We start from the raw sequence: 23,025 nt of genomic DNA, 5'->3' as shown, positions 1-23,025 counted from the left end.
GAATGCTGTGTCCAGTTCTGGGCACCACAACTTAAGAAGGATATTGACAGGCTGGAATGTACGCAGAGGAGGGCCACCCAGATGATCAAGGGTCTAGAAACCAAGCCTTATGAGGAATGGTTGAGGAGATGAGTATGTTTAGCCTGGGAGAGAGGAGACAAGGAGGAGATATGATAGCCATCTTCAAGTATCTCAAGGACTGTCACCTGGAAAAGGAAACAAGCTTGTTTTCTCCTGCTCTGGAGGGTGGGATCTAAACCAAGGGCTTCAAGTTACAAGAAAGGAAATTCGGCAAGGAAACATTTGGAAGAACTTTCTGACAGCAAGGGCTGTATGACATTGGAATGAACTCCCTTGCAAGGTGGTGGCCTCTTCCTTGGAGGTTTCTAAGCAGAGGTTGGGTGGGCATCTGTGAGGGATGCTTTAGCTGTGACTCCTGCTTTGCAGATGATCCTTAGGATCCCTTCCAACTGTACGGTTCGAGGACATATGAGACAACGATCCAGCGCTAAACTCGGCTTTACCTCTAAGTCGCGTGTGAACCGGTCCTTACTCCCGGGCGAGCCCGCATTAGGACTGCAGCTTTACCGGGACTTCTGAACAAGCGGCTTCCCCACCCGCACTGTCGGAAAGCTAGTCGCCCGCATTTCCAAGCCTCGATCTGTCCGGGGCTTCCTTAAAGCTCAGGAAGTCCTTTTCCTCTTTTCTCTCCCTCTCTCCTCTCCTCCTCCTCCTCCTCTTTGGGTTCCCCCCTCCCTCCTTCCTTTCCGCGCAAACTCTTCGCCATGCCTGCTGCTGCCGCCGCTGCCGCCGCCGCTGCCATTGGTATCACACACACTCCAGCGAGAGCCCTGCAGGAGCCGGAGCAGCGCGAGCCCAACCCTGCTGCTGCTGCTGTTGCAAGGAGAGGCGAGGCAAGAGGATCAGCGGCGGCGGCGCCCGGCAGCCCCGGGCCCAGGCGCGCGTGCCTGCCCACCTGCCTGCCCGCCCGCCTGCCAGAGGGAGGAAGGATGCGAGTCGCTGGCTGCGTTTGCTCCGCAAGGGTCCGTCGTCTGCAGCAGCAGCAGCCCAACCGCTGCCGCCGCCGCCGCCACCAGATCTGGGAAACGCTTGTGCAATAGTTCAAGTGACGCACCGAGGGAGTAGGGAGGGGGGAGATTCCCCCCTCCTCCTCTAATTTTCTTTCTTTCCTCTTTTTTTGGAAGAAGGTGGAGACTTTTTCATTTTTTGTATCAACTACGGGGTTCATCCGCAGTGCAAGTTAAAAGGAGCCTTTTTAAATGGATCTTCCTTGCATTTGCGCCCCCATCATTTTCTTTCTTTCTTTCTTTTATTAAAAATAATAATATAAATGAATCACCCCCAACGCAAGGGATGGCAAACTTCAGCTCTCTGGCTGCTTCATCGTGGAAGATCTTAAAGTCCTGCTGAACAAAGATCAGGTAAGGAGCACAGGGCTTTGTCCGAGGATGGAAGGAACGGAGAGAGGGGGGCAAAGGCGAGCGCTTGGTCGCCACGCGTTAGCCGCTCGTCGGAATGCCAGCAAACGGCGCTCCCCGCCGCGCCATCGCTCCCACCTGCCTTGCCCATCAAGTGCCCGCGGAGAAGCCGCCGCCGCCGGCGGGCTCCGGAGTAAAGTTGGTTGCGATTGATTGCAGGATGAGTTCTCTTTTCACCCCCGCTTTCCATCCAGCACCTTCCTGCTCCTCTCTTATCTCCCCCCCACCGGATTCCATCCCGATTCCTCCTCCTTTCAGATAGATGGCATGGAACGCCAATTAATTATTAGTATCTTTATTTTACTGTTATTCCTAATTGCTCCGCTTGTGAACGCCGCTCGTAAAATGCCACAACTACTAATCGCAACCTACCCTCCCCCCCCCGCAAAATTTTCACCCCCCGCCTAAGGTAGCAAGTTTGGTCCTGCTTTTTAGAGCTTGCACATTTAAATAAACAAACTATAAAAAGGTAGCTTTTCTAATGATGATGATTGCAAATGAGAGAGACCCCCCCCACGGATGAGTCGGTTTGGAAGTTTTTTAGACTGATATTTATAGTGGCAGTTTGCGGCGGCGTGGGGGAGGCGAGAGAATAAATATCTTTTTGTATGTGTTTCTCGCTCTCGTCTTTGGCCGGGGAGGCGAAAGATACAAGTGTCCGGTTCTTCTTCCTCCTGCTGCTGCATTCACGCGAAAGGTTCTCTTCCCTCCCCTCCTCCCCGCCAAATTCAGCTGCCCCCCCCCCCGGGCTGCTTTTTGCTGCTAGCTTTTAACGCCATGAAAACGAATAAGCGTAAATCGGCTACGTCTAATTCGAGGCTTTGAGGTGGTTTTTTTGTTTTTTAATGCGTATGTGGATTTATTGATGCAAAAGAGCCGGGGGGTGGGAGGGAAGGAGGAAGGAGATTTTCCCAGCGGATTCCTTTCTTTCGTGCATGCAACTTCCCAACATCGTTTGCATCTGAAATGGGTGCGATCTGAATCATCACTTGCAAATTTTGGAGAGGTCTCTGTGCATCGGCGGGGGGCGGGGGGAGAGGAAGAGAAAATCGGTGGTCGTTTGGTGTTGCATTACCTAATGCCAGGAAGAAGAAAGAAGGAGAAAAAATTCTCTTTCTCTCGGCGGAAGGCAACGGAGTGTCTCGTTAGCTGGCTAAATTGCAATTGGATTCGGCGGCTCCGGCAGTTTAATTGCTTTGGCTTGCAAGCCGCAGTGTTTCTTCTTTGGGGGGTGGCAACAGGATGCAGGACTCTCCACCCGCCTCCCTTCCCCAAAAGGAACAGATCCAGAATATGGAAACGCTTCTGCTTTGAAGAGAGAAGGTCGACGACAGAAGGCGAGGCGAAGAAGGAAACGGGATTCATTAGGGAAGCTTCACTTCCAACTCCTGTTTTTTAAAAAAGTAATACTGCCTTTTTTTTCTTTTTCTTTTACAAGGTGGGTGATTCTGTTCAGAAGTGTTTTCTGGCGCCCACTCTAGGAGAAGGAAGAAATGACACTCGGTGGCCAGAGTGCCCTTCTGTCTAAAACACACACTCTTTTTCCTGGTAATGATGGTTGGTTCTCACATGTATGTAATCCCTTTCTTTCTCATGACCCACATGTGCATGTGTGAACCAACACCATTAAAAAGGCTTGTGTTTTGGAGTACAGGCATGTCCTGTCAGTGGTGGTGACAGCTGGATAGCTCATGTATACAACCCCATTTCCACTTGATGCCATAGGCGCTGGGTTTTGACTCGTGAGTTGTATCTTAAAATAAAATTGTGTTATGGGTGCTAGGAGCAGGGTTGAAGTTTATTTCCCGATAGATTCTTGTTTGTTTGTGTTGCATTGAGTTACCACTGATTGGAGATTGGCTTGTAAACATGCCAGCTATCGCTTGGCGCAAAACTCTCAAGAGGTAAAATGCAACATGCCTACATATTTTACTTACCTTTTGTAAGTTGTGCCATCCATGTGCTCAGGCAGTGTCTTAAGAGTGTGGCATTGAGGCCTTCTGAATAGCTCCGGAGCACAGAATTTTCCCTGGAGATTCGCCAAAGTCAGAATCTGAGCTTTCTTTTATTATCTCTTTGTACCATCTTTCAGCAGTTGCGGTTAGAGAGAGAACACTTAGGGCATGCTGTTCTGTCTATATTTTAATAAAAAGTGTGGGTTACTTGCCCCTAACCCTTCTCATGTGCAAACTAAATATCTTCATAGATCTAAATCAACTTTTGTCAGCCTGGTCATTGCTAGATGTTTTGGACTACGATTCTCATCAGCCTCAGCCAAAACATCTGGAGGGGAGCACCAGGTTGAAGGCTGATCTCAATATAAAGTATTTTGTGGTGGCTGGATTCAAATACCTGCAGCAGCTTTTGCTATAGACGCTAGTCTGACATTATTCTTTTTGGAGCGATGAATAAGAGGATGTGTGTGTAACATGACAGGGAGTGAAAATGTGCATTTAGATGCTGGTGGGGAGGTGTAGTGAGATGAGTCACTTCTATGCATCTGTCTTGTTTTTTTCCTCCCCTTCCTTCATTTGCACCATTGGTTAACATTCTGCTCCGTTCCTCTATGCACTTGCCTGGCTGCATTCAGAGGGACAGATTTTGTTGCGATTTCTGGGAACACTTCTGTGACACAAAGGGCGGCTTCAGCTCCCGTGGACCATAGAACGGGGGTGTTGAACATGTGGCTGCCCATCAAACGATGTCGGACTCCCAACTTCCATCAGCCCTGGTGAGCATCTTCAAGGATGATGGGAGCTGTAGTCCAGCGGCATCTGTAGGGCCACAGGTTCCTCACCCCGGCTTTAGAGACTAAGTGATCCCTTCCAACACTATTTATTTAATGGGTGCATATGGAACAGTGAGGCAGTTTCTCTGTTTGGTTGAGAGCGCAAGCCACTAGGGGTTGGGGAAGGGCTGGAACTCAGTGGTAGAGCACTTGCTCTGCAGGCAGAAGCTTCCAGGTTCAGTCCCCAATGGCAACTCCAGGCAGGGCTGGGAGAGACTCCTGCCTAAGCCCTGGTGGGGATCCCTTGCCAGTCAGTGATACTGAGCTAGGTAGACCAATGGTCTGACTCAGTATAAGGCAGCTTCCTGTGTTCCAGGAGCAGAGCAAATGCTTTGCATACAGAAGTTCTTAGGTTCAGTCCCCAGCAGTATCTCCAGGTATGGCTGGGATAGAACCCTGCCTGAAGCTCTGGAATGTTGCTGTTGGTTGAAGTTTCCAGAGCCAGAAGGACCAAGGGTCTCATTTGTTGTAAGGCAGCCAAGAGGTCCTCCTGGTCCCCTCCCCACACCTCAGTGAAGATACACTTGCCAGGAGGGTTGCAGGGTTGTGTGTGCATGTGTGTGTGGGGGGGGGGACTATGCTCTCAGCTTCGTCTCCTTCTCAACTATATGAGGGTGATATTAATCCTGACCTGCCTTACAGCATCATTGGAAGGATTACCCAGATAGACATGGAGCATTTTGCATGCTCAAATGTGCTACAGATATTCTCAAGTGTTGTTCAGTGTATTTTTTAAAAAAAATCTTACAATTAAATCTTAGGCAGGCTTTCCTAGAAGTAGGTTCTATGGAGTCCAACAGCTCTCACATTCTAGTAAGTGTGCTAAGAATTTGAGCCCAGGCTTAAGTGGTATAGTTGTGTGTGTGTGTGTGTGTGTTTTTTTTTTTGCAAGATGTTTTATGATCATATTGTTACATAAATCAATATATGTTTAGTGAGAAGCATGCCCCTTGCTGTTCATGGGGCTTGTTCATTAGTAAATGTGTTTTGAATTACAGCCTAAACGTGATTTCTGGATTGCAGAGAAATCTCTGTGTGTATTATATCAAACGTTTTTTGGCATGGCATGCTACAAGACCTTATGGAGCTGGTTCATTTACTTGCCTCATCACTGAGATTCTTAAGCCAGACTTATAAAATAGTCACTCATCTTCAGTGAGTAGGTTTACCTGCTTCCCTTTGCTCATTGTTTGATGCTATGGATTTACAGGTGGGAAGGATTTTCTTTTTTCCTGCCACATCAGATTAGTTAGTGATTCTGGGGCTGTTCTTTACCTTCTCCAGGATCATGCACCTTGCCTCAGTTTCTTGAACTGCTTTGAGCTGGGACTCTGCTCCAGAGCTTGTTTGAACTTCAGGGCTGGAGGCTGTCAAATAATCAGAGCATGTGCAGAGTGCCTATGGCCAAGTAATGGGAGCTAGGCTCCCCAAATTTGGTTTGGGAAGCATGGGTCTCCAGGATGCATCACACATTTTACATGCAAGCTCAAACCCACCCCCATCAACCTCTCTCTAGAAATGAACAGCTGTTAGGATTTCTCTGCTCTGTACAGTTGCCCGCCTTGCTCTCCTTCCTTTAGATGCATTAGAATCTGGATTGTGTCAATCAATCCAGGAGAGATTAATTGTGTGTGTGTGTGTGTGTGTGTGTCCATCTGGGACAGCCTTCCCCAAGCTGGTGCCCTCCAGATGTTTTGGACTGCAACACCTATCAACCACAGCACAGCATGACTACTTAGGGCTGATGAGAGCTGGAGTCCAAAGCATCAGCTTGGGGACAGGCAGAGCTAGGAAATCCTTTCACCCCTCTTGCTGTAAATCTCTGTGGAGAGCTTTGCAGATTGGAGGCAGTGGGCCTCAAGTTGAGCGGATGTGTCCCCCACCCTCCACAGCAAGAGAGCCAGCTTGGAGCGGGCTGATGGGTTTTATTTAGTCCTGGTCTCAGCTGGCCATGAGATTGGCAGCATCTTCACTCACAGGAAAGGGCCAGTGATGGCAGCCTCCTCTGCTGCTGTAGAAATATGTCTCTCACTGAGTGACCCCTTTTGCCTTTCTAGTCCACTGCTTAACGCTTTGCTCTCTGCGACACGCTCTTGAGATGGCCCCATTTGGCATCTCATTCAGGCACAAGAAGGCAGAAATTGTGAAGTTGCGGAACGGGCATCTCTAGTGTACAGCTGTGAATGGAACCTCTACCCCCAGATGGTGGTGGAGACAGTGCTGGTTGGGCCCCAGGCAGATCTGTCATCACAGGGTCTTTCCTTCCATGGGATGGAGCTGCAAGAGAGAAATGGAACCAAGGGTAGTGCATGGAGCAGCTTCTGTGGCAGAGTGGGGGACTGAGGTGCCTGGGAATGTGTGCATGGAATGAAACAAAGCCATCATCCTAAATGTGGAGTGTTTAAGTAAGTGGGCTGTTGCTTCTGCGTTCCCAGTAAAGTGACAAGTTCCAATGGTGGTGGTGGTTGTATTTTAAGGAGCTGAATTTGGACATTCAGAGTAAGAATCACCTTCACTGGAATACCCTAAAAGGTTTGGTGGTGGCCACGAAATCGTTGCCAGTGATTGACTGAGATGCTGGAGTATCACAGAAGAGCACAAAGCAGGCTGCCATTGGACTGAGCTGTTCTGATGATGGAGAAGGGGCAGGGCATGCTAGAGTGGAAAAATAGAAAGAAGTCTGCCTAAGAAACTGAGCAATCTAAGAAGGAAGCTTTGAAGACTTATCCAGTGGGACAAGGTTCACTCAGCCAGGAGGTGGAGAGGTGAAGATAAAAGGGCCCATTCATATACAACCAGTGGCCAACTCTTTGGCTGCAGGCTTTCAGCAGAACTCTTAACCTCATATCTGATGAATGTCTGAAGTTGCTTATGCTGCCGTCTATTCTAGCTGGCAGTGGTTTTCCAGGGTCTTAAGGAGAGGGAAGCCTTTTGTAGTTCTCCAGACCACATCAGGGATTGAACCCAGAAATATCTGCATGCAGAGCAAGAGACAGACCACTGGAAGGGACCAGGGCTTTATTTTGTGAATTCTGAGAACAGGAGATCTCTGGACAGGAAAAGAAACCGTCTCCAAACTCCTACTGCAGCTGTGCCCAACTTGGTGCCCTCCAGATCAGCTCCCATCAGCCCCCAGCCAGCATGGCCATTCATCTGTGGCTGCCCCTCCCTTTCAGATCAACTCAGGAAATCCAGTTGTAATTCGGCGAGAGTGCTTAGCTTCTGTTTCATCCAGAGTCTGTAATTCCTCCCGATGCGACAGCTGTCACGGCGCAAGGGAGAGCACGAGGAACGTGTCACATTTGATAAGGACACTCTAGCCAGCTAATTTCTGCCCAGGAGGACAGGGAGAAATTGCTCTGAAATCCAGTGCAATCCTGCAATGCTCTTTTCCTTGCATCTCCTCCCAAGTCCCTTCTCCTGTGTTTTGCATGACAGAATTACATCGCATGGCATAGTTAGAGAAGTTGTGCTTAAAACAGCTCCCTCCTCCCCTCCTGCCCCTTGGAAGACTCTCGTTTTCTTGCTTCATCAAGGGAGTTGTGCATTTTGAAGCAAACTGACCCAATTTGCAACTCCCAGATTAATACATAGATTGGAACGTACTTATACTTTGGATTTTGCACTTGTGAATTTTGCAGTGGAGTTCTCTGCTCAAAAAACATGTCATGATTAATAAAAAAAAATAGTTTTGAATAAAATACATTTAGAAATGCATTCATTGAGATAAAATACTTTTTTAAAAATCACAAATTAATGTGGGAGCACAAATTAATGTGCACCTGCAAAATGAACAGAGACCAGAAATAGACTGATCTGTCTGTTCTTAACCCCTTTTGTAAAAGAAGCTCCTTGTGCAGAGATGTTTGTAAGGCTGTGGTTGGATATACACTTGGGGAACCTTTTTCAGACAGGGGGTCACATGCCGGGGTAGGCAGGGCCAGAGGAAGTAGTGGGTGGGGCAATGGGTAGGCAGCTCCCACTTTTGTAGTCAGCTGCATTCCAGTCACACACAAAAAGTCAGAGGCTTCCACCCCAAGCCATCTTTCCATCTTTCCAGTTTCCAAGCAAGCAAAGAGATTTTCCAGCTGCAGAACTGCACTTGCAGGGGTAGGCCTGGGGAGCGATATAGCCTCAGAAGGGGAACCATGGCTTGGGAAGAGTCCTGTTGGCCAGATAGAGAGACCTGGAGGACCTATGGGTCACTTCCACCTGGGTTGGGAAACCTCAGGCTGGTTCCCCAACCAGGGTGGGAGTGACCCATAGGTCTCTTCAGGGGGGGGGGGTTGGAGTCTTTGGACTATTAGAGGGTTGAGTGACATAAGAGAACTTTGTGACTGTTGTGCAGGAACCTGTCCTTTTTTAATTTTGGTTGTCAACAGAGATAGAAGCCATGTTAAGTTAGAGTAGGTCTATTGAAATTAGTGAATGCTAATTTCATGCTATGAGTTCATAGAATCATAGAGTTGTAAGGGACCCCAAGGGTCATGTAGTCCAACCCCATTCACTGCAGGAATCACAGCTAAAGAAACCCTGACAGATGGCCATTCAACCTCCGTTTACAAACCACCTTCTGAGTTAGGTCCATTGATTTCAATAGATCTGTCCTGAGTAAAACTTAGTTGAGTATTATCCAATGTTGGGGCAAGCCTGTTTATCATAGTGAAGGACAATGAGCCCATGCTGCAACTAGGGCAGGTATCCTGCTTTCTCATAGACCTCTGTGGTCCCTTTTCACTTTCAGGGAGATTGTGAGAGAGTCCTGCTAGGAACATGGGGAGCTGCCTTACACTAATTTGGGCTGTCGGACGATCTAGATTCTAGCTCATGTTCAAGCAAGCCACAGTTTGCCTAGACAAACTCTGTCTTTGTGTTATGTGCTAACCAGGCCATTTTGTGATTTAAGACGGTTTAATACCTGCCAATATATTACATGCAGAGCCTACTGCAAAGAATGTTATAGGTTTAACTCTTTTTTTACCCCGAAATGGAAACACAGCTTTGGCATGGTTTTCCAGTGTGGTTGCCTGGAGACCAATCTTTTTCATCCACAGGGGACTTGGTTCCTTTTCTGGAGGTTTGCATTATGCTCATCACACCATCCAATTAAGCTGCACCCCATGAGGCATCGGGGATCTGAAGCAGCCAAAAAGACTGGGTTTGAGGGCTATTGCCAATGTGGGTCAGCATTGCTGGATGAGACCAGCAGGCCATTGGTCTGGCTTGGCAGGATGCAGCTCCTTCTATCATTAGAGAAGCCTTTCTTGGAAGTGCTGTCCACTGCCCAGGAGAGTCAGCATCTCTTGATTGTAGCAAGTATCTGGGTCTCCTGTCAGCTCCTATCTCAGGAAGTAGATCTTGCAGAGCAAAGCAGTCTGTTCTCTTGAGGTTTGCAGGATTTGACTAATAAAAGTCAAGATTGAGAAGATAAGAAAAGGAGAGGCAAGGAGAGATTAGTGATTAGACAAGGAGCAGAGAGAGAGACATAAAAATACTCATTGTCTTAAGAGCCCAAGGACTGCCTTAGTAGATCAGACCAATGGTCCAGTTTAGGCTGGGGACATTCCAGCTGTGGCCCACAAGAAGAGTGTGAGGACAACAGTCATCGGCCCTGAAGGATTGGTATTTGCTGTTGTTGTTTTCAGTCTGCACATGTTATGTAATTGATTATGTCCTCCCCCCACCCCAATTTGCTTCCTTTGCATTGAAATGAATGGGGTGTAATGATATAATGGCAATGTAATTTACTTTAAGTGATGTGATGAATTACATAATTTTGCTACAGTGGGCAATAAGAGCATGAGAAGAGCCAGGATTCGTTGAGGGAAGCCATCCCTGTTCACAGTGGCATCATGGTGATACTGCAGCCCCAAGGAACACAGGAAGCTGCCTTATACTGAATCAGGCCACAGGCCCACCTAACTCCATATTTGTCCAATCCTATTTTAACACTATTGAAATACAATTCTCCTCAGCCCCAGCCAGAAGAATGCACCTGGATTGCACCAGTGCAGTGAAGGCCCTTCTACATCCCCTCCACGTAGCAAAACTGGGGCCCATCTGTGAAAAGAGCACAGCAGCAAGCTTAAAAAAATGAAGAGAAGGAACTCCATATAAATAGCTAGTGAAATTAATTGCTGTGGGATGCTGGGAGTGGCCATTGCCTCAACTGCCTTTAAAAACAAATTAGAGAAATGCGCTCGGATTGGGCCACTTCATGACTGCCAGACGTGACAGCTAGTGGAGCGGTACTCCCCCCCCCCCACCCCAGTCTGGAGACAGACTGCAGCAACTGCGGATCACATGGGACTCCCCCTGCCACCACCGCCCCTCACACAATATACAGCAGATAAGAAACACACGAAGAGGGGGTCTGTGGCAGAGAGAAAGGAAGAGAACAGGAAACGCAATCCTAATAGGGCATGGATTTTGCCATTGTATGTAGTCATTGATTTACAGTGGCTTTCACCAAGCTGCTGCTCTCCAGATAAACATCTGGAGGGCAGCAGGTTGGTGAAGGCTGTTCGTGGAGGAAAAGGCTACCAATTGCTACTAGCCATGATAGCTCTTCTCTGCTTCCATGGCAGTAATGCTTCTGAATACCAGTTGCTGGAAGCCACAGGAGGGCAGAGGGCTCTTGGGCTTGGGTCCTGCCTTTGGGTTTCCCACAGGCGTCTGGTTGGCCACTGGGAGCCCACCTTAGTGGCCTAGGTGTGTCCTTGGCCTGATTCAACAGCAGGGCTCCTCTTACATTCTTAACCAAGTTCTGCTTTTTGTTTTTCCCTGCTTTACAATGCCAGCTCCCAGACTAAGCTAAGGAGAGTATGCTACGTTAACACTTCTCAAACTTCCAGTAACCGGGGCACACGCTTCTTTGTTCTGTGCTGAAATCCAGAGTTGTGCTTTGATTCTCAAAGTTCCAAAGCCAGAGTTGCCTGTGATTGTCACAGGTCCAAAACTGGCCATGTGGCGTGGAGAGGAGGAAGGAAGGTCGACTCAGTGTAAGAGGATCCTAAAAACCTCTTGGCATGGTTCTACTGCTAATGTCCACTCCTCCATTGGGTACCCCAGGGCCATTTGCCTCCTGCTGCAGCCTCAGTCCAGGTCAGCCCTTCTGCATCTCCAAATGAGGCTCCCCCTGGTGTGCTGGGAGGTTTCTTTCCAGTGCAAATAGCAATTCTGTGTTTGTCTCTCTGTGTATGTGTCTGCTCCAGATCAGGGCAACAGCAGGGAACAGAAAATGTTTAACCCCCTTCTGCTACTCCTAAGAACACAAACAGAGCCTGCTGGATCAGTCCAATGGTCCACCTTGTCCACCCTCCTGTTCTCATAGTGGTCAACCAAATGTCCCAATCGGAAGCCCCAAAATAGGACCTGATCACCTGCCCCCACAGTTTGTACTCTACCCTGCCAGGTAGCTGATCTGGATCCAGCTCATGTACCTGTGTGTTGTTAAACCATCCTTGCAATTGTTCGTGTGGTATAGAAGTTAGAGTGTCAGACTAGGACCTGGGAGACCAGGGTTCAAATCCTCACTCAGACAGGGAGCTCCCAGGGTGACCACAGACCAGTCACTGTCTCTCAGCCTAAACATACCTCACAGGACTGTTATGAAGATAAAATGGGGGGGGGCAGGGAGAAGAGTCTACATCTACCTGAGTTCATAGCAGGAAAGGTGAGGTATAAACTAATTGCAAATTGGGGTCACAGGGAAAAGGAGGCCCTAAATCCAGGTGTTCCCTTACTGGGATGGCTGCATGTGAATTAGTAGTAATGAAGGTTCAATGTTGAGCTAGATGTGCCTTGGGGCAAAGCAAGTCACAGCAGCTCTTATACTGGTGCAGAGCAAAAGGATGTTACAGTATTCCATTGGATTAGCTTAGAGGTGGAAAGTCTGATGGATGAATTGGGAGGTCCATGTTCAGATTTTTGCCTCTTCCAGGAACTTGCTGGGGTGCCTTAGAATGGCCAGCCCCATGTCTGTCTGCACTGTGAGGCTAACAGTGCCTGCCTAGCTTGCAGGGTGGTTGTAAGGATAGTAGTATAGTAATGTGAAACACTTTTTATAATTAATAATAATAATAATAATAATAATAATAATAATAATAATAATAATTTATTTATTTGGGATGCGGGTGGCGCTGTGGGTTAAACCTCAGCACCTAGGACTTGCCGATCGCATGGTCGGCGGTTCGAATCCCCACGACGGGGTGAGCTCCCACTGCTCGGTCCCAGCGCCTGCCAACCTAGCAGTTCGAAAGCACCCCCGGGTGCAAGTAGATAAATAGGGACCGCTTACTAGCTGGAAGGTAAATGGCGTTTCCGTGTGCGTTGCGCTGGCTCGCCAGAGCAGCTTTGTCACGCTGGCCACGTGACCTGGAAGTGTCTGCGGACAGCGCTGGCTCCCGGCCTATAGAGTGAGATGAGCGCACAACCCTAGAGTCTGTCAAGACTGGCCTGTACGGGCAGGGGTACCTTTACCTTTATTATTTATACCCCACCCATCTGGCTGGGCTTTCCCAGCCACTCTGGGCGGCTTCCAAATAAATATTAAAATACTGTAATACATCAAACATTAAAAGCTTCCCTAAACAGGGCTGCCTTCAGATGTCTTCTGAAAGTCTGGTAGTTGTTGTTCTCTTTGACATCTGGTGGGAGGGCGTTCCACAGGGAGGGTGCCACTACCAATATTCAATGTTTCTGTTGCTGCTGTTGCCCCCAACTCTAGTCCCAGTGCTCTAACTTTACAAATCCAGACGAGTCCCCTCTCCCTGATCTCAATTCTCTCTCTCTCTCTCTCTCTCTCTCTCTCTCTCTCTCTCTCACACACACACACACACACACACTCTCTCTCCCCCCCCCCAGGCATGGGCAGTCCTGTAAATCACTCAAGGCTATAAGGCAGGCACAGAGTGTTCTCTGGCAGAGAATAATCCTTAATCTTGGAGCAGCTTTTAAACTCAAACTCGCATTTGGAAGACCTTTGAAAAAAAATTTTTTAATGACAGTTAAGGTAAAATAAATTCCCAAAAAGGGCCGCCTGGCTGCCAGTGATAGCGACTCTGATCCAGCGATTGGCAAAAAGCATCGCTGTTAACGACATCAGCTTGGTGAATTGTGCCAAAGATGCATTCAGGCTCCTTGGAATGGAGAGTGGCAGCGGGCCAGGAAGGGAGAAAAGGAGCCTTCCCCTGGCTCCCGGCCCAGTGGGATGTTCTGTAGGCACTTCTGGGCAAACCCCTCTCCTTCCCCCACCAACCTCCCTCAACAGTGGGCTGTACTCCGGACAGCTTTGATTGCATGCCGCACGAATGCCAGTTTGCTGGGATTGTCTCCCTTGTGCAATTCAGCCTCCTGTGAAACCATTCTTCAGTCTGGGGCCTGCCATCAACCAGGACAGCGCAAGGCAAGCACTGGGGCTCTCAAAGAGGAGATCCCAGCCACTTTGCTCCTCCCCAGACCTTCTTGGCTTGGTTAGGAAGGGAAGAGCTCAGCCCTAAGCCTGGATTCAGATGACCTGCTAAGCCAAAGTGTGGCCAGGGAGCAGAAGGGACCAGAGAGGATCAGAGCAGCTGCAACTCCTCTCTGAATGCACGACCTGTTTCAGTGAGCCGTAGTTTGGCTTACAGTGTCATGAGAATCCATATTTTTTCTTGGAAATTGGGTGCAAGTGTCAAGCTGATGTCTGAATGCAAAACAGGATTATGAGTTCCAAATTGCATTGTGATGTCTCACTGCTTGAGGAAGGTATTATTGTGCTCTACAACTTTCTGGGCTCCTTTCTTGGGGCTTGAGCTGGCTTCCAAACTTCAAATGGAGAATTTCCCCCAGAATTTGCAATTCTCATACCTCTGTGTTCGAGGCAGATACTATTTTGCTAAGGTTCAAGTTTTGCAAGCAAACAGGGGGCTGGCATACTGCCAGATTAGACCAAAATATTGCTGTGCTCATGCCTCCCCTGCCTCCAATAGCTCTTGCATACTTTGGCTAGAAATGGCCCCAGAGGTCTAGTAAAACCCCAAAGGAGGATCATTTGCTAACAACAATTAGCCCCAACGAGAGCAGACAGAGGTTGGCCAAGGGCCCCTTCTAACTGTCGCTTGGGCTGCTTTGGCATCACTGAGAGAGAGTCTGAATCGTGAAAAGCAAAAATGGAGGTTTCCCAAACACAAGGAGTGAATGTGGTGGTGAGGACATCTCTTCTTCGCATCTGTGGGAAGAAAAGAGGCAAAACTATTAAGGATGGCCTGAAAAATGAGTCCAAAGCCTTAAAGTGGAAGAACATGTAAGGCCACAGCATCTTAAAAAAGGAAACACATCCTGCTTCCAGTCTGCTAACCACCAAGGCATACAGGTGTCTTTCAAATACTCTTTAAGTTGTGCAGGTTCCCTTGGAGGGAAGACTCACTTCAGAATCTAGAGCAGTTGCACTCTTGGACAGCAATAGCCCCAAAGGGACATCCAAAGATGTTAGGAAGAGGTGCAGATCAGCCGAGGAGTAGTAGTAGTAGTTATTGTCCCTTCTCTGTTCATCAAACAGTCAGTCTGATGACCAGGGAGAGAGTGGATGGGAGGTCCATCAATTAGTGCACTGCGCTCTTCTCAATTATTATTACTTCATTTACCCCTATGGTCACTGAAATTGGTGGGGTCACGGTAGAGCCACCAAGCTCAAGGTTTAGTGCCCTTGCCTTAAGGTATACTACATCTAAGACATGTACAGCTTTAAAGGTACTCAACAACACTTTGAATTGTGCACTGAAACAGATGGATAACCACCAAGGCAGCTGTTGCAGAATTAGTGCAACACATGTGCGATCACCAACATCCTTGCATCTGCATATTGGAACAGCTGAAGCTTTTTGAGGCTTTTCCATAGAGAATGTGTTTCAGTCATCCACCCTGGACGTAGCTGTGGAGGCTTATGTTCCTATGGTCAAGATGGATGAGTGCAGCTAGCTCAACAGCTTCAGCTGGCCAAAAAGCACTCCTGGATGGAGTTGCCAGCTGGCCATCCAGGTGTAATGCCTCCTCCAGTGTGATCCAGCGTGTCTTGTAAATTTAGTGCATCTTCACAGGGAATGAAAGGAGGATTTTGAGTCTTTTGCTATGCACTTTTGACTGCAGCCATAGTCAAGAGGTCCAGGGGCCTTAAAAACTTCCTGGTGAACATTGTAGACCATGGTTTGGATCCAGCTAAGTTTGACAGCAGTGACCAGGCTTAGTTGCTGATGGGTCTTGTTGCTGGTCAGGAGGTACAATTCCTTGCTGATCCCACAGAAGTCAGGTGTGTAGCTTCCTCATACCTGATACAGACAGACCAGGCTTCTAGATAGCTCCTTGCTTGGTCTCCCGTGATGAATACATTTTGTCTCCAGGTGACCAGGAATCAAAAGCTTTGTGAATGCTTTGTCCCAACTCCCTGGTCACAAATGACCAAACTTGGGGATATGTGGCCCTATGGATTATTCAAAATGATGATAGGCTGGTCTTTACCATGGCCATTCTTAGAAGATGGCACAAAACTGTAATTTGTGTGGGTCTTGCATTTTACTCCTCAATGTGTGTGGGTGAGATTGACGTAGCGCTGCAGTATCTCTGCCTGCCTCTCTTGTCCTCTGCCCTCCAAGCCGCTGCTGCTCCTTCCTTTCTTCTGTGAGACACCCTCACAGAAGTCATTCAGTCACTTCTAGCTTTGGGGAACGAGAAGCTTTGTCTGGCTTTTCTTTTCTCTTTTCTTTCTTTTCTGCCCTTAATTGAAATTCTGTGAAGTCTCTCTGAATTATAATCAGGTCTTTGAGGAATTGCCCTATCTTCCTGTTGCTACTATGATGTTATCAGGAAAACATCTATACCCTTTTGAAGAAATCTGTCTTCTGATGGAAGAGCAGAGGAGGAGCCGTTCTCCGGCATTACGGAGCTTAAATTCTGCTTTCAAGGTAAAAATTGTGGGGATGTCCCTTTCCACAAAGCCAAAACATGGGACTCTCCTTTTTTCCTCTGCAAAACATACAGTCCTTTCCTGAAAACATCACCCACAGAGGGGAATCCAGCAACAGCAGTTGTGTTGTGGCCCCAGACCAGGACTCCATGAAGCCAGAGTCCTCTGGCAGCTGCAACTCCAAGGCGAAGCTGGATCTTCTTCTTGGTCCATCCTGTGCAGGTCTGTGGGCACAGGAGCCTCACCTGAGAAGGCATCTCTGCTGCTAAACACCAGTGCCTGGTCCACAGACTCCTCAGGGGACCTTGATAGGGCCCCAAGGAGAGAGCCCCACATTTGAAAAACACATTGCCCCGAAGGAGGCAACAGCAAGCAGCACAACATGTTGAAGAACCCAGCTAAGCACCCAACACACCCTAAAGCAGCCTTCACCAACCTGGTGCCTTCCATTTTTTTGGACAACAACTCCCATCATCCCCAGCCAATGCAGAACTTGCCGGATGGCTGATCCATCCCAATTCAACAGCTTCAAAAATACCTTAAAAACATCAACAACTGGATAATTCCAAAACATGCTTTCTAGTGTTGGTCAGCAAGAGTCCCTTGGAAGCTCACAAAGAGGTGGTGGCTACCCCACCATTTATTCCCAGCATCTAATCATTTTGTAGTCTGCCTCCCTAAGTGGAGGCTCAGTTCAGCTGCTATGGTTAAAAGCCTTTGACTTGACCCATCTTTCATTAATTCCTCCGAGCCTTCTTTTTAAAAGCTGCATCTGTTAACATTGCTGTATTATTTTTGATCCTCCTCCTCCTCCAAGGAACTCATGGCAGAAAACACGGTTCCCTCCTGCCATTTTTATCACCACAATTGCCTTGTGAGGTGGGTTAGACTGACAGATGGTGACTGGCCTAGGCTTGCCTAATGAATTTTATAGCTGTATGGAGAACTGAGCTATGCTTTCCTGATCCGAGTCCAATACTCTAAGAAGTTGATGGAGTTCATCTCCCATCAGTCTCAACCAGCCTAGGCAATGATCATGGATGGTGGGAGGTAGAATCCAGCTCCATTTCCAGAGCAGCAGGTTCCTTTCCTCTGCTTCAGGCCACTACACCACGCTATTCCCCATTGCCAACAGCCCACGCCTGGAGGGCACCAGGATGACAGCACCTGAACTAAGTCACCATTTTATTGAACAACATGCCTTTTGGCACGTTGAAAAATGTCTGGTCTGTGGGATAGTCCTGCCGATAGCTCTTTCCTGGAGGCTGTGCCTAGGAATCCTGGGTTCCACCACCCAGCTGGGGAGGCATCTGCAGCTTGGCTTTGGGATTATGAGATGGGGAAGCTGGATTGCAGTGGGCCAGCTTTTCTGCAGCAGAGCGCTCCCTTATTCTCACACCCCCCCTTGCCGGCTGCTGCTGAGTGAGATAATGAACATTCTAAACAAAGGCTAATTGTCTTATAACTGCGCCTGCCTCTCTTGGCTGCGGAAAAAGACCTCACAGGCTCCCCTCTGCCTGGTAAATGACTGGATTGGGGCTGCGGAAAAGGCAGCGAGGGGCATCACTGTCTCCCGGTGCTCAGTTCTGCTGCTGCTTGTGATGCAACTGTCTGGTGCTACTAGGGAGGGAGGAAGAGTTTTGTCGGTTTGTATTTTAGAGCAGAGAAGAGGGAACTAGCAGCCCCATCCCAGATGGTGTTGGACTTCAGCTTCCATCATCCCTAACCATTACTGGCCGTGTTGACTGGGGCTCATGGGAATTGGAGTTCCAAGAGGAAGTGTCGTAGCTCAGTGGTGGAGCAACTGCCTTGCATGCAGAAGGCGGCATCTCCAGGTAGAGCTGTTAAAGATTTCTCCCTGAAATCCTGGAGAGCTGCTGTCAGTCTGTGTAGACAATACTGAGCTGGATGGACCAATGGTCTGATTCATCACAAAGCAGCTCTCTAACATCTGGAGTGCCAGCGGTTCTCCGCCTTTGCCTTAAAGGACTCTGACCTCATTGGCTGGCTTACATGCAGATTGGAACATATTTCTCCAAAATGTGTGGTGCAGGTTTGGTGGGAAAAACATGTATAGAATTGTAGAGTTGGAAGGGATCCTGGGGTCATCTAGTTCAACCCCCTGCAATGCGGGAATCTCCATTCAAGCATATGTACCAATGTGTAATTTCTGGGGAATATTTCTACAAAAATGCTTATTTTAGGGAATATGTCTAAAAAAACCTGCATATTTTAGAGAAAGAACATGTGGAAAATTAGATATTGGGGGTTGTTCATTGGAAACAAGATGGACTACATCTGTGTCTGAGCATGTGCTAAACTGACACGGAATGGAAAGAAGCTGATCTGCACTACCAAGAGCAATTGAACGTAAGTGAGTGGATATGCATAAATCTGGATTAATAAGCAAGGCTCTGGGGTGCAAGGGGCTGCGTTATTGAAGTGAGATGACTTTTGTTTCCTCACCAATCCTGAAAAATGTTGGGATCTTTTTAGTCTTTTAAGTGAAATTGAGGCTTTTGAAGCCCATGGTAGTCAGATGCCTGCTTCCGTTCCCACTACCTTTTCCAGTTCTTCCTGGCATAAACGTTTTTACAAAGGTGGCTGGCAATGCAGAACATCTGCTTCTTTACTTGCCTGGGTTCTTGCGGGGTAAGCAGATGAGCAAATCCTCCTGCTTCTGATCCCCTCTTTGCTGCATCTTCCCTTTGGGGTAACTTCACAACGGGGGAAGCTCAGAGCACATTAAACGGCTTACAGCATCTTAACCAGCCGTTAAGCGATTAAAAGCCCATGTAAAACACTTTGCTTGGCGGCTTAGGCCGGGTTCATGCATGCAAAGGGATGAGGTGGTAGAGGCCTGTGGCGGATAGAATGGACTGTACCACTTCAGACTGCAGGCAGGGAATCATATTTTTAAATGCACCCCAGCAGTTTTCTTTTAAATCACTACTAGTAGAAAAAGAACAGTTTAGCAAGGGATAAGGTAGGATAGCATCTTTCCCCTGGTGTCTTTTCTTTTCTTTTCCTTCCTTCTCTTTCCATGCAAAAATATTGGGGTGGTGCACCAAAAAACAAAAACAAAACCTGAACACCAAATTTAAAACACTAAAAGCACATGAAATCCATCTGTACAACCAATACAGGTGTTCTCTGTAAACATGAATCTTCAAAAATTTCATTTTGCACCTGTGTTCCTGCCTTAAATGTAGTTTACGTATTCAGAAGAACTGAGTGGTAAAAGTTTTTCCTTCTCCGAAGGCAAAATATTGAATGTCTGAATACAAGGAGGGCCCATTAGCATCAGGGTATAGTAGGGTAGGAAATACCTATATCTCAGGGAACCTCAGCCTCTTACTCATTTGGTGGTGGTGGTGGTGGTTATTATTATTATTATTATTATTATTATTATTATTATTATTAGCCACTCACTGGCTTCTGGGTTTTCCCCCAAGCACTGTTGCAGGTGTTCAAACTCTCCCCTGCACCCCTGAGCACTAGACAGTTGTGCTGGAAAAAAATGGTTGAATGCTTGTGACTGAGCAGGTTTGAGGTGACCCAGTTACCTTAATGTTGGAGAGGTGAAGGAAACAAATAACAGGCACTGAGAGCCAAAGCCTGATGCTGCTTCCCTGCTGAGGGTGATGGGTCTTGCAGTTTCAATATGGGACCTTCTCAGCATTTGCCCCAGCTGTTTGTCTCCAGTTAAACATCAGGAAGAACTTTCTGTCAGTGGGATTGAATACCTTTTTAAAAAACAGAAGTTGGATGGCCATTTGTCAGGGATTCTTTAGCCGAGATTCTTGCATTGCAGGGGGTTGGAATAGATGACCCTTGTGATTCCTTCCAACCCTATGTTTCTGTGTCTTTGATTCCATGATTCCTTACGCTCTCCAAGGTGGCAGGACCCTGGAGCAGTGAGCATTTGACTCAGGTGCTCAGAAAGGCACAGCCTTTTCCAGGTCTAACTTTGGGATGCAGCAAATTCTTCTGCAGCTGCTTATGGGAATTACTCTTGCCCCGCCTTTTGCACAGCAGAAGCTCCTTTTGCAAAGTGGCTTTTTAATCATTTGGAAACATTTCAGGCAACCCTTCCTCCTTCACTCCCCCTCTGCCCCCCCTCCCCCAACTTGTGCTTTCGTGCTGATCATCCCAGTGGGCGCCTGGGGCGAGTTTCTCAAGTGGACGACCATGATAATTTCTTAACAGGGTGACCAAGAACAGAATATTATCTTGTTACAGTTCACGGCGTCTCCTCGTAAAAATAGAACCAGTAAAAAGCATGGCTTGTACTGCCTGTTTATGAGCTTGTACTTTGGCCGTGTCCTCCATCAGGCAGGACGTCTCTCAGAGGCGGCCATCGTCACCCTGGGAGGAAGGGGAGGGGGCAGGAGGGGCAGAGAAGAGGCAGCACAGCCCTGAAAATGGAAAAAAAAAATTCTGAGAAGTGCAGATTTCAAAGGATTGCTGTGTTTCTGTTATGTTTTGGACGGTTTTGCATTAAAATGTGATCCAAATCGAATTTCTCCCCCAGTGATAGCACAGGCTTTTCTGGCTGTTTTGGAAACGGGGACAGGTGAACTCTTTATGGCCTCCTCCCCACCTCACCTAATTACTTTGTTGTTTAGTCATTTAGTCGTGTCTGACTCTTCGTGACCCCATGGACCAGAGCACGCCAGGCAGTTCTGTCTTCCACTGCCTCCCACAGTTTGGTCAAACTCATGCTGGTAGCTTCAAGAACACTATCCAGCTATCTCGTCCTCTGTTGTCCCCTTCTCCTTGTGTCCTCCATCTTTCCCATCTTTCCAGGGAGTCTTCTCTTCTCATGAGGTGGCCAAAGTATTGGAGCCTCAGCTTCACGATTTGTCCTTCCAGTGAGCACTCAGGGCTGATTTCCTTCAGAATGGATAGGTTTGATCTTCTTGCAATCCATGGGACTCTCAAGAGTCTCCTCCAGCACCATAATTTAAAAGCATCAATTCTTTGACGATCAGCTTTCTTTATGGTCCAGCTTTCACTTCCATACATCACTACTGGGAAAACCATAGCTTTTACTATACAGACCTTTGTTAGCAAGGCAATGTCTCTACTTTTTAAGATGCTGTCTAGGTTTGTCCTTGCTTTTCTCCCAAGAAGCAGGCGTCTTTTAATTCCGTGGCTGCTGTCACCATCTGCAGTGATCATGGAGCCCAAGAAAGTAAAATTTCTCACTGCCTCCATTTCTTCCCCTTCTATTTGCTTTTGAGCTTACTTGAGCGAGGCGGAAGGTTGCAGGAATATCCTTTTGCCTTCAAGGATGCAGGAATATCATTTTGCTGGGTTTAAAAAAGGGAATCAGGCCCCTTTGAACATTTGCCTTAAAATATTGAAGCCCCTCAAAGGGAGGGATTGATGTTTGACTCACTGATCAAAGGGCAGATTCTGTTTATGCTGGCTGGCCAGGAAGCTTCTTTGAGGTGCAAACTTGAAAGGTGGTTGCTGAAAGCCACCCATGGGTGGTCATGACTTCCGGCCCTCATCTTCTAGTTTTGGCTCCTGAAGGTGCTTTTTCTTGTGGTTGCTTTTTCATACGTGGCATAGGTGGGAGCTGAAAGCCACCTCAGTGGATAACCATGACCTTCATTCTCCACACACTTACTAATTTGATTGTGTGAAAGAGACTCTGGGGAGGAGGAGTCCTAGTGGGCACTGGGAAGGTGGGAACCATCAGGCACCAACAGAGCTCTGCAGATCTGTAGCAAGATAATTTTATCTGTTCAAGATAATTATTAGCTAGTTATGACTGACCATAGTTTAAAAGTCCCTGCCCTGCTTATGATGAAGTGCTAACAAAGAAATCCCCTCTCCCCCAGCTCTGCTGCTCTCTCAATCACTTATGGGTTTTGAAGGAAGTAAAGCTCATCTAATTCTGTAATTTTTCATAGAGCCAGGTTCATAGACAGGTTTTGCTGAGACTAGCTCAGTTTCTCCAGTGTTTTTGCACGTGCCTAGATTAAGAACGGATGGATCTGTCAATTTCACTTTCCTGTTTCTTGTTTCTTGTTTTTCCAGTCTTTGGTACAGTTCCTCACATAATCTTCAAACAAGTTGTCAACACTTTAGACCACATTTCTTCTAATTTTTGTATGCAATATTGCCTAAAATGCACACTTTTTGCAATATTCTCTCTTTGCAAGATCTGGAGAAGTGTGAATTTCAGAGGGTAGTTGCATTTTAGGCCAACTTTCATTAAAAGGGGAACCAAATGGACTTTCTCTCACTTGTCCACTGTGTTTCGCCAGTTTAGGAGAAACTTGGCTTTCCTTCTTGGATGTCACATTTGAGGAATTTCAGTGGAAGAGTAAAACAGTTTTTACAAGTCAAACACAATTCACCTGAAGGTGTCTGGGCAGCCCTAACATTTGGGTTGTATCTACCCTTTCAAGCAGGGGCAAAGTACCTCTGTTTTGCAGTGCCCACCCTGAAAACGCAATGGGGAGTCAGCTACTTCTGTGGGTCCACCTGTACCAAGAAGAAGTATTTTACTGCTAGAGTTTGTGAGGGAAGGTGACGCTGCCCGCGTGCGCATGCACACACACACACAAACTTAATTGGTAAGGTGAGGCAGCATCACTTGCATCAGTGTGACACAAGGGGGTGCTGTGTTGCAGACTTTGATGAAACAATTAATGACTGCTTTCTTTGACTTTTTGAATTTAAAGAATTCACAGGACCACTGCCGTATTGAAAGCAGTTAACTTTCCCAATTGCTTTTGCACCTTCAGCTTTTGTTTTGTTCCTTTTGTTATGAGTTTGCT

At 47.5% G+C, this 23,025-nt stretch overlaps 1 protein-coding gene across 10 annotated transcripts in view; it reads left to right on the top strand.

Annotated features, from left to right (window-relative positions):
- Positions 1 to 780: 780 nt before the first annotated feature.
- Positions 781 to 23,025, top strand: part of ADGRB2 (adhesion G protein-coupled receptor B2) — a 161,883-nt gene continuing 139,638 nt past the window's right edge. For 3 of the 10 annotated variants that reach the window (XM_082232765.1, XM_082232763.1, XM_082232764.1), the window contains exon 1: positions 4,035 to 4,230. In XM_082232765.1, the coding sequence (XP_082088891.1) occupies positions 4,201 to 4,230 (30 nt within the window). In that variant the 5' untranslated portion in view covers positions 4,035 to 4,200. Of the gene's footprint in view, positions 1,443 to 2,694; positions 2,903 to 4,029; positions 4,231 to 23,025 lie in introns of those variants that run through there. The other 7 variants (XM_082232766.1, XM_082232768.1, XM_082232767.1 and 4 more) reach the window with 6 other exon arrangements.

The sequence above is a fragment of the Podarcis vaucheri genome, assembly GCF_965113315.1.
Source record: "Podarcis vaucheri genome assembly, chromosome: 7".
Lineage (NCBI taxonomy): Eukaryota > Metazoa > Chordata > Lepidosauria > Squamata > Lacertidae > Podarcis > Podarcis vaucheri.
The sequence above is the reverse complement of the archived record's forward strand: the minus strand, read 5'-3'. Positions and strand labels throughout refer to the sequence as shown.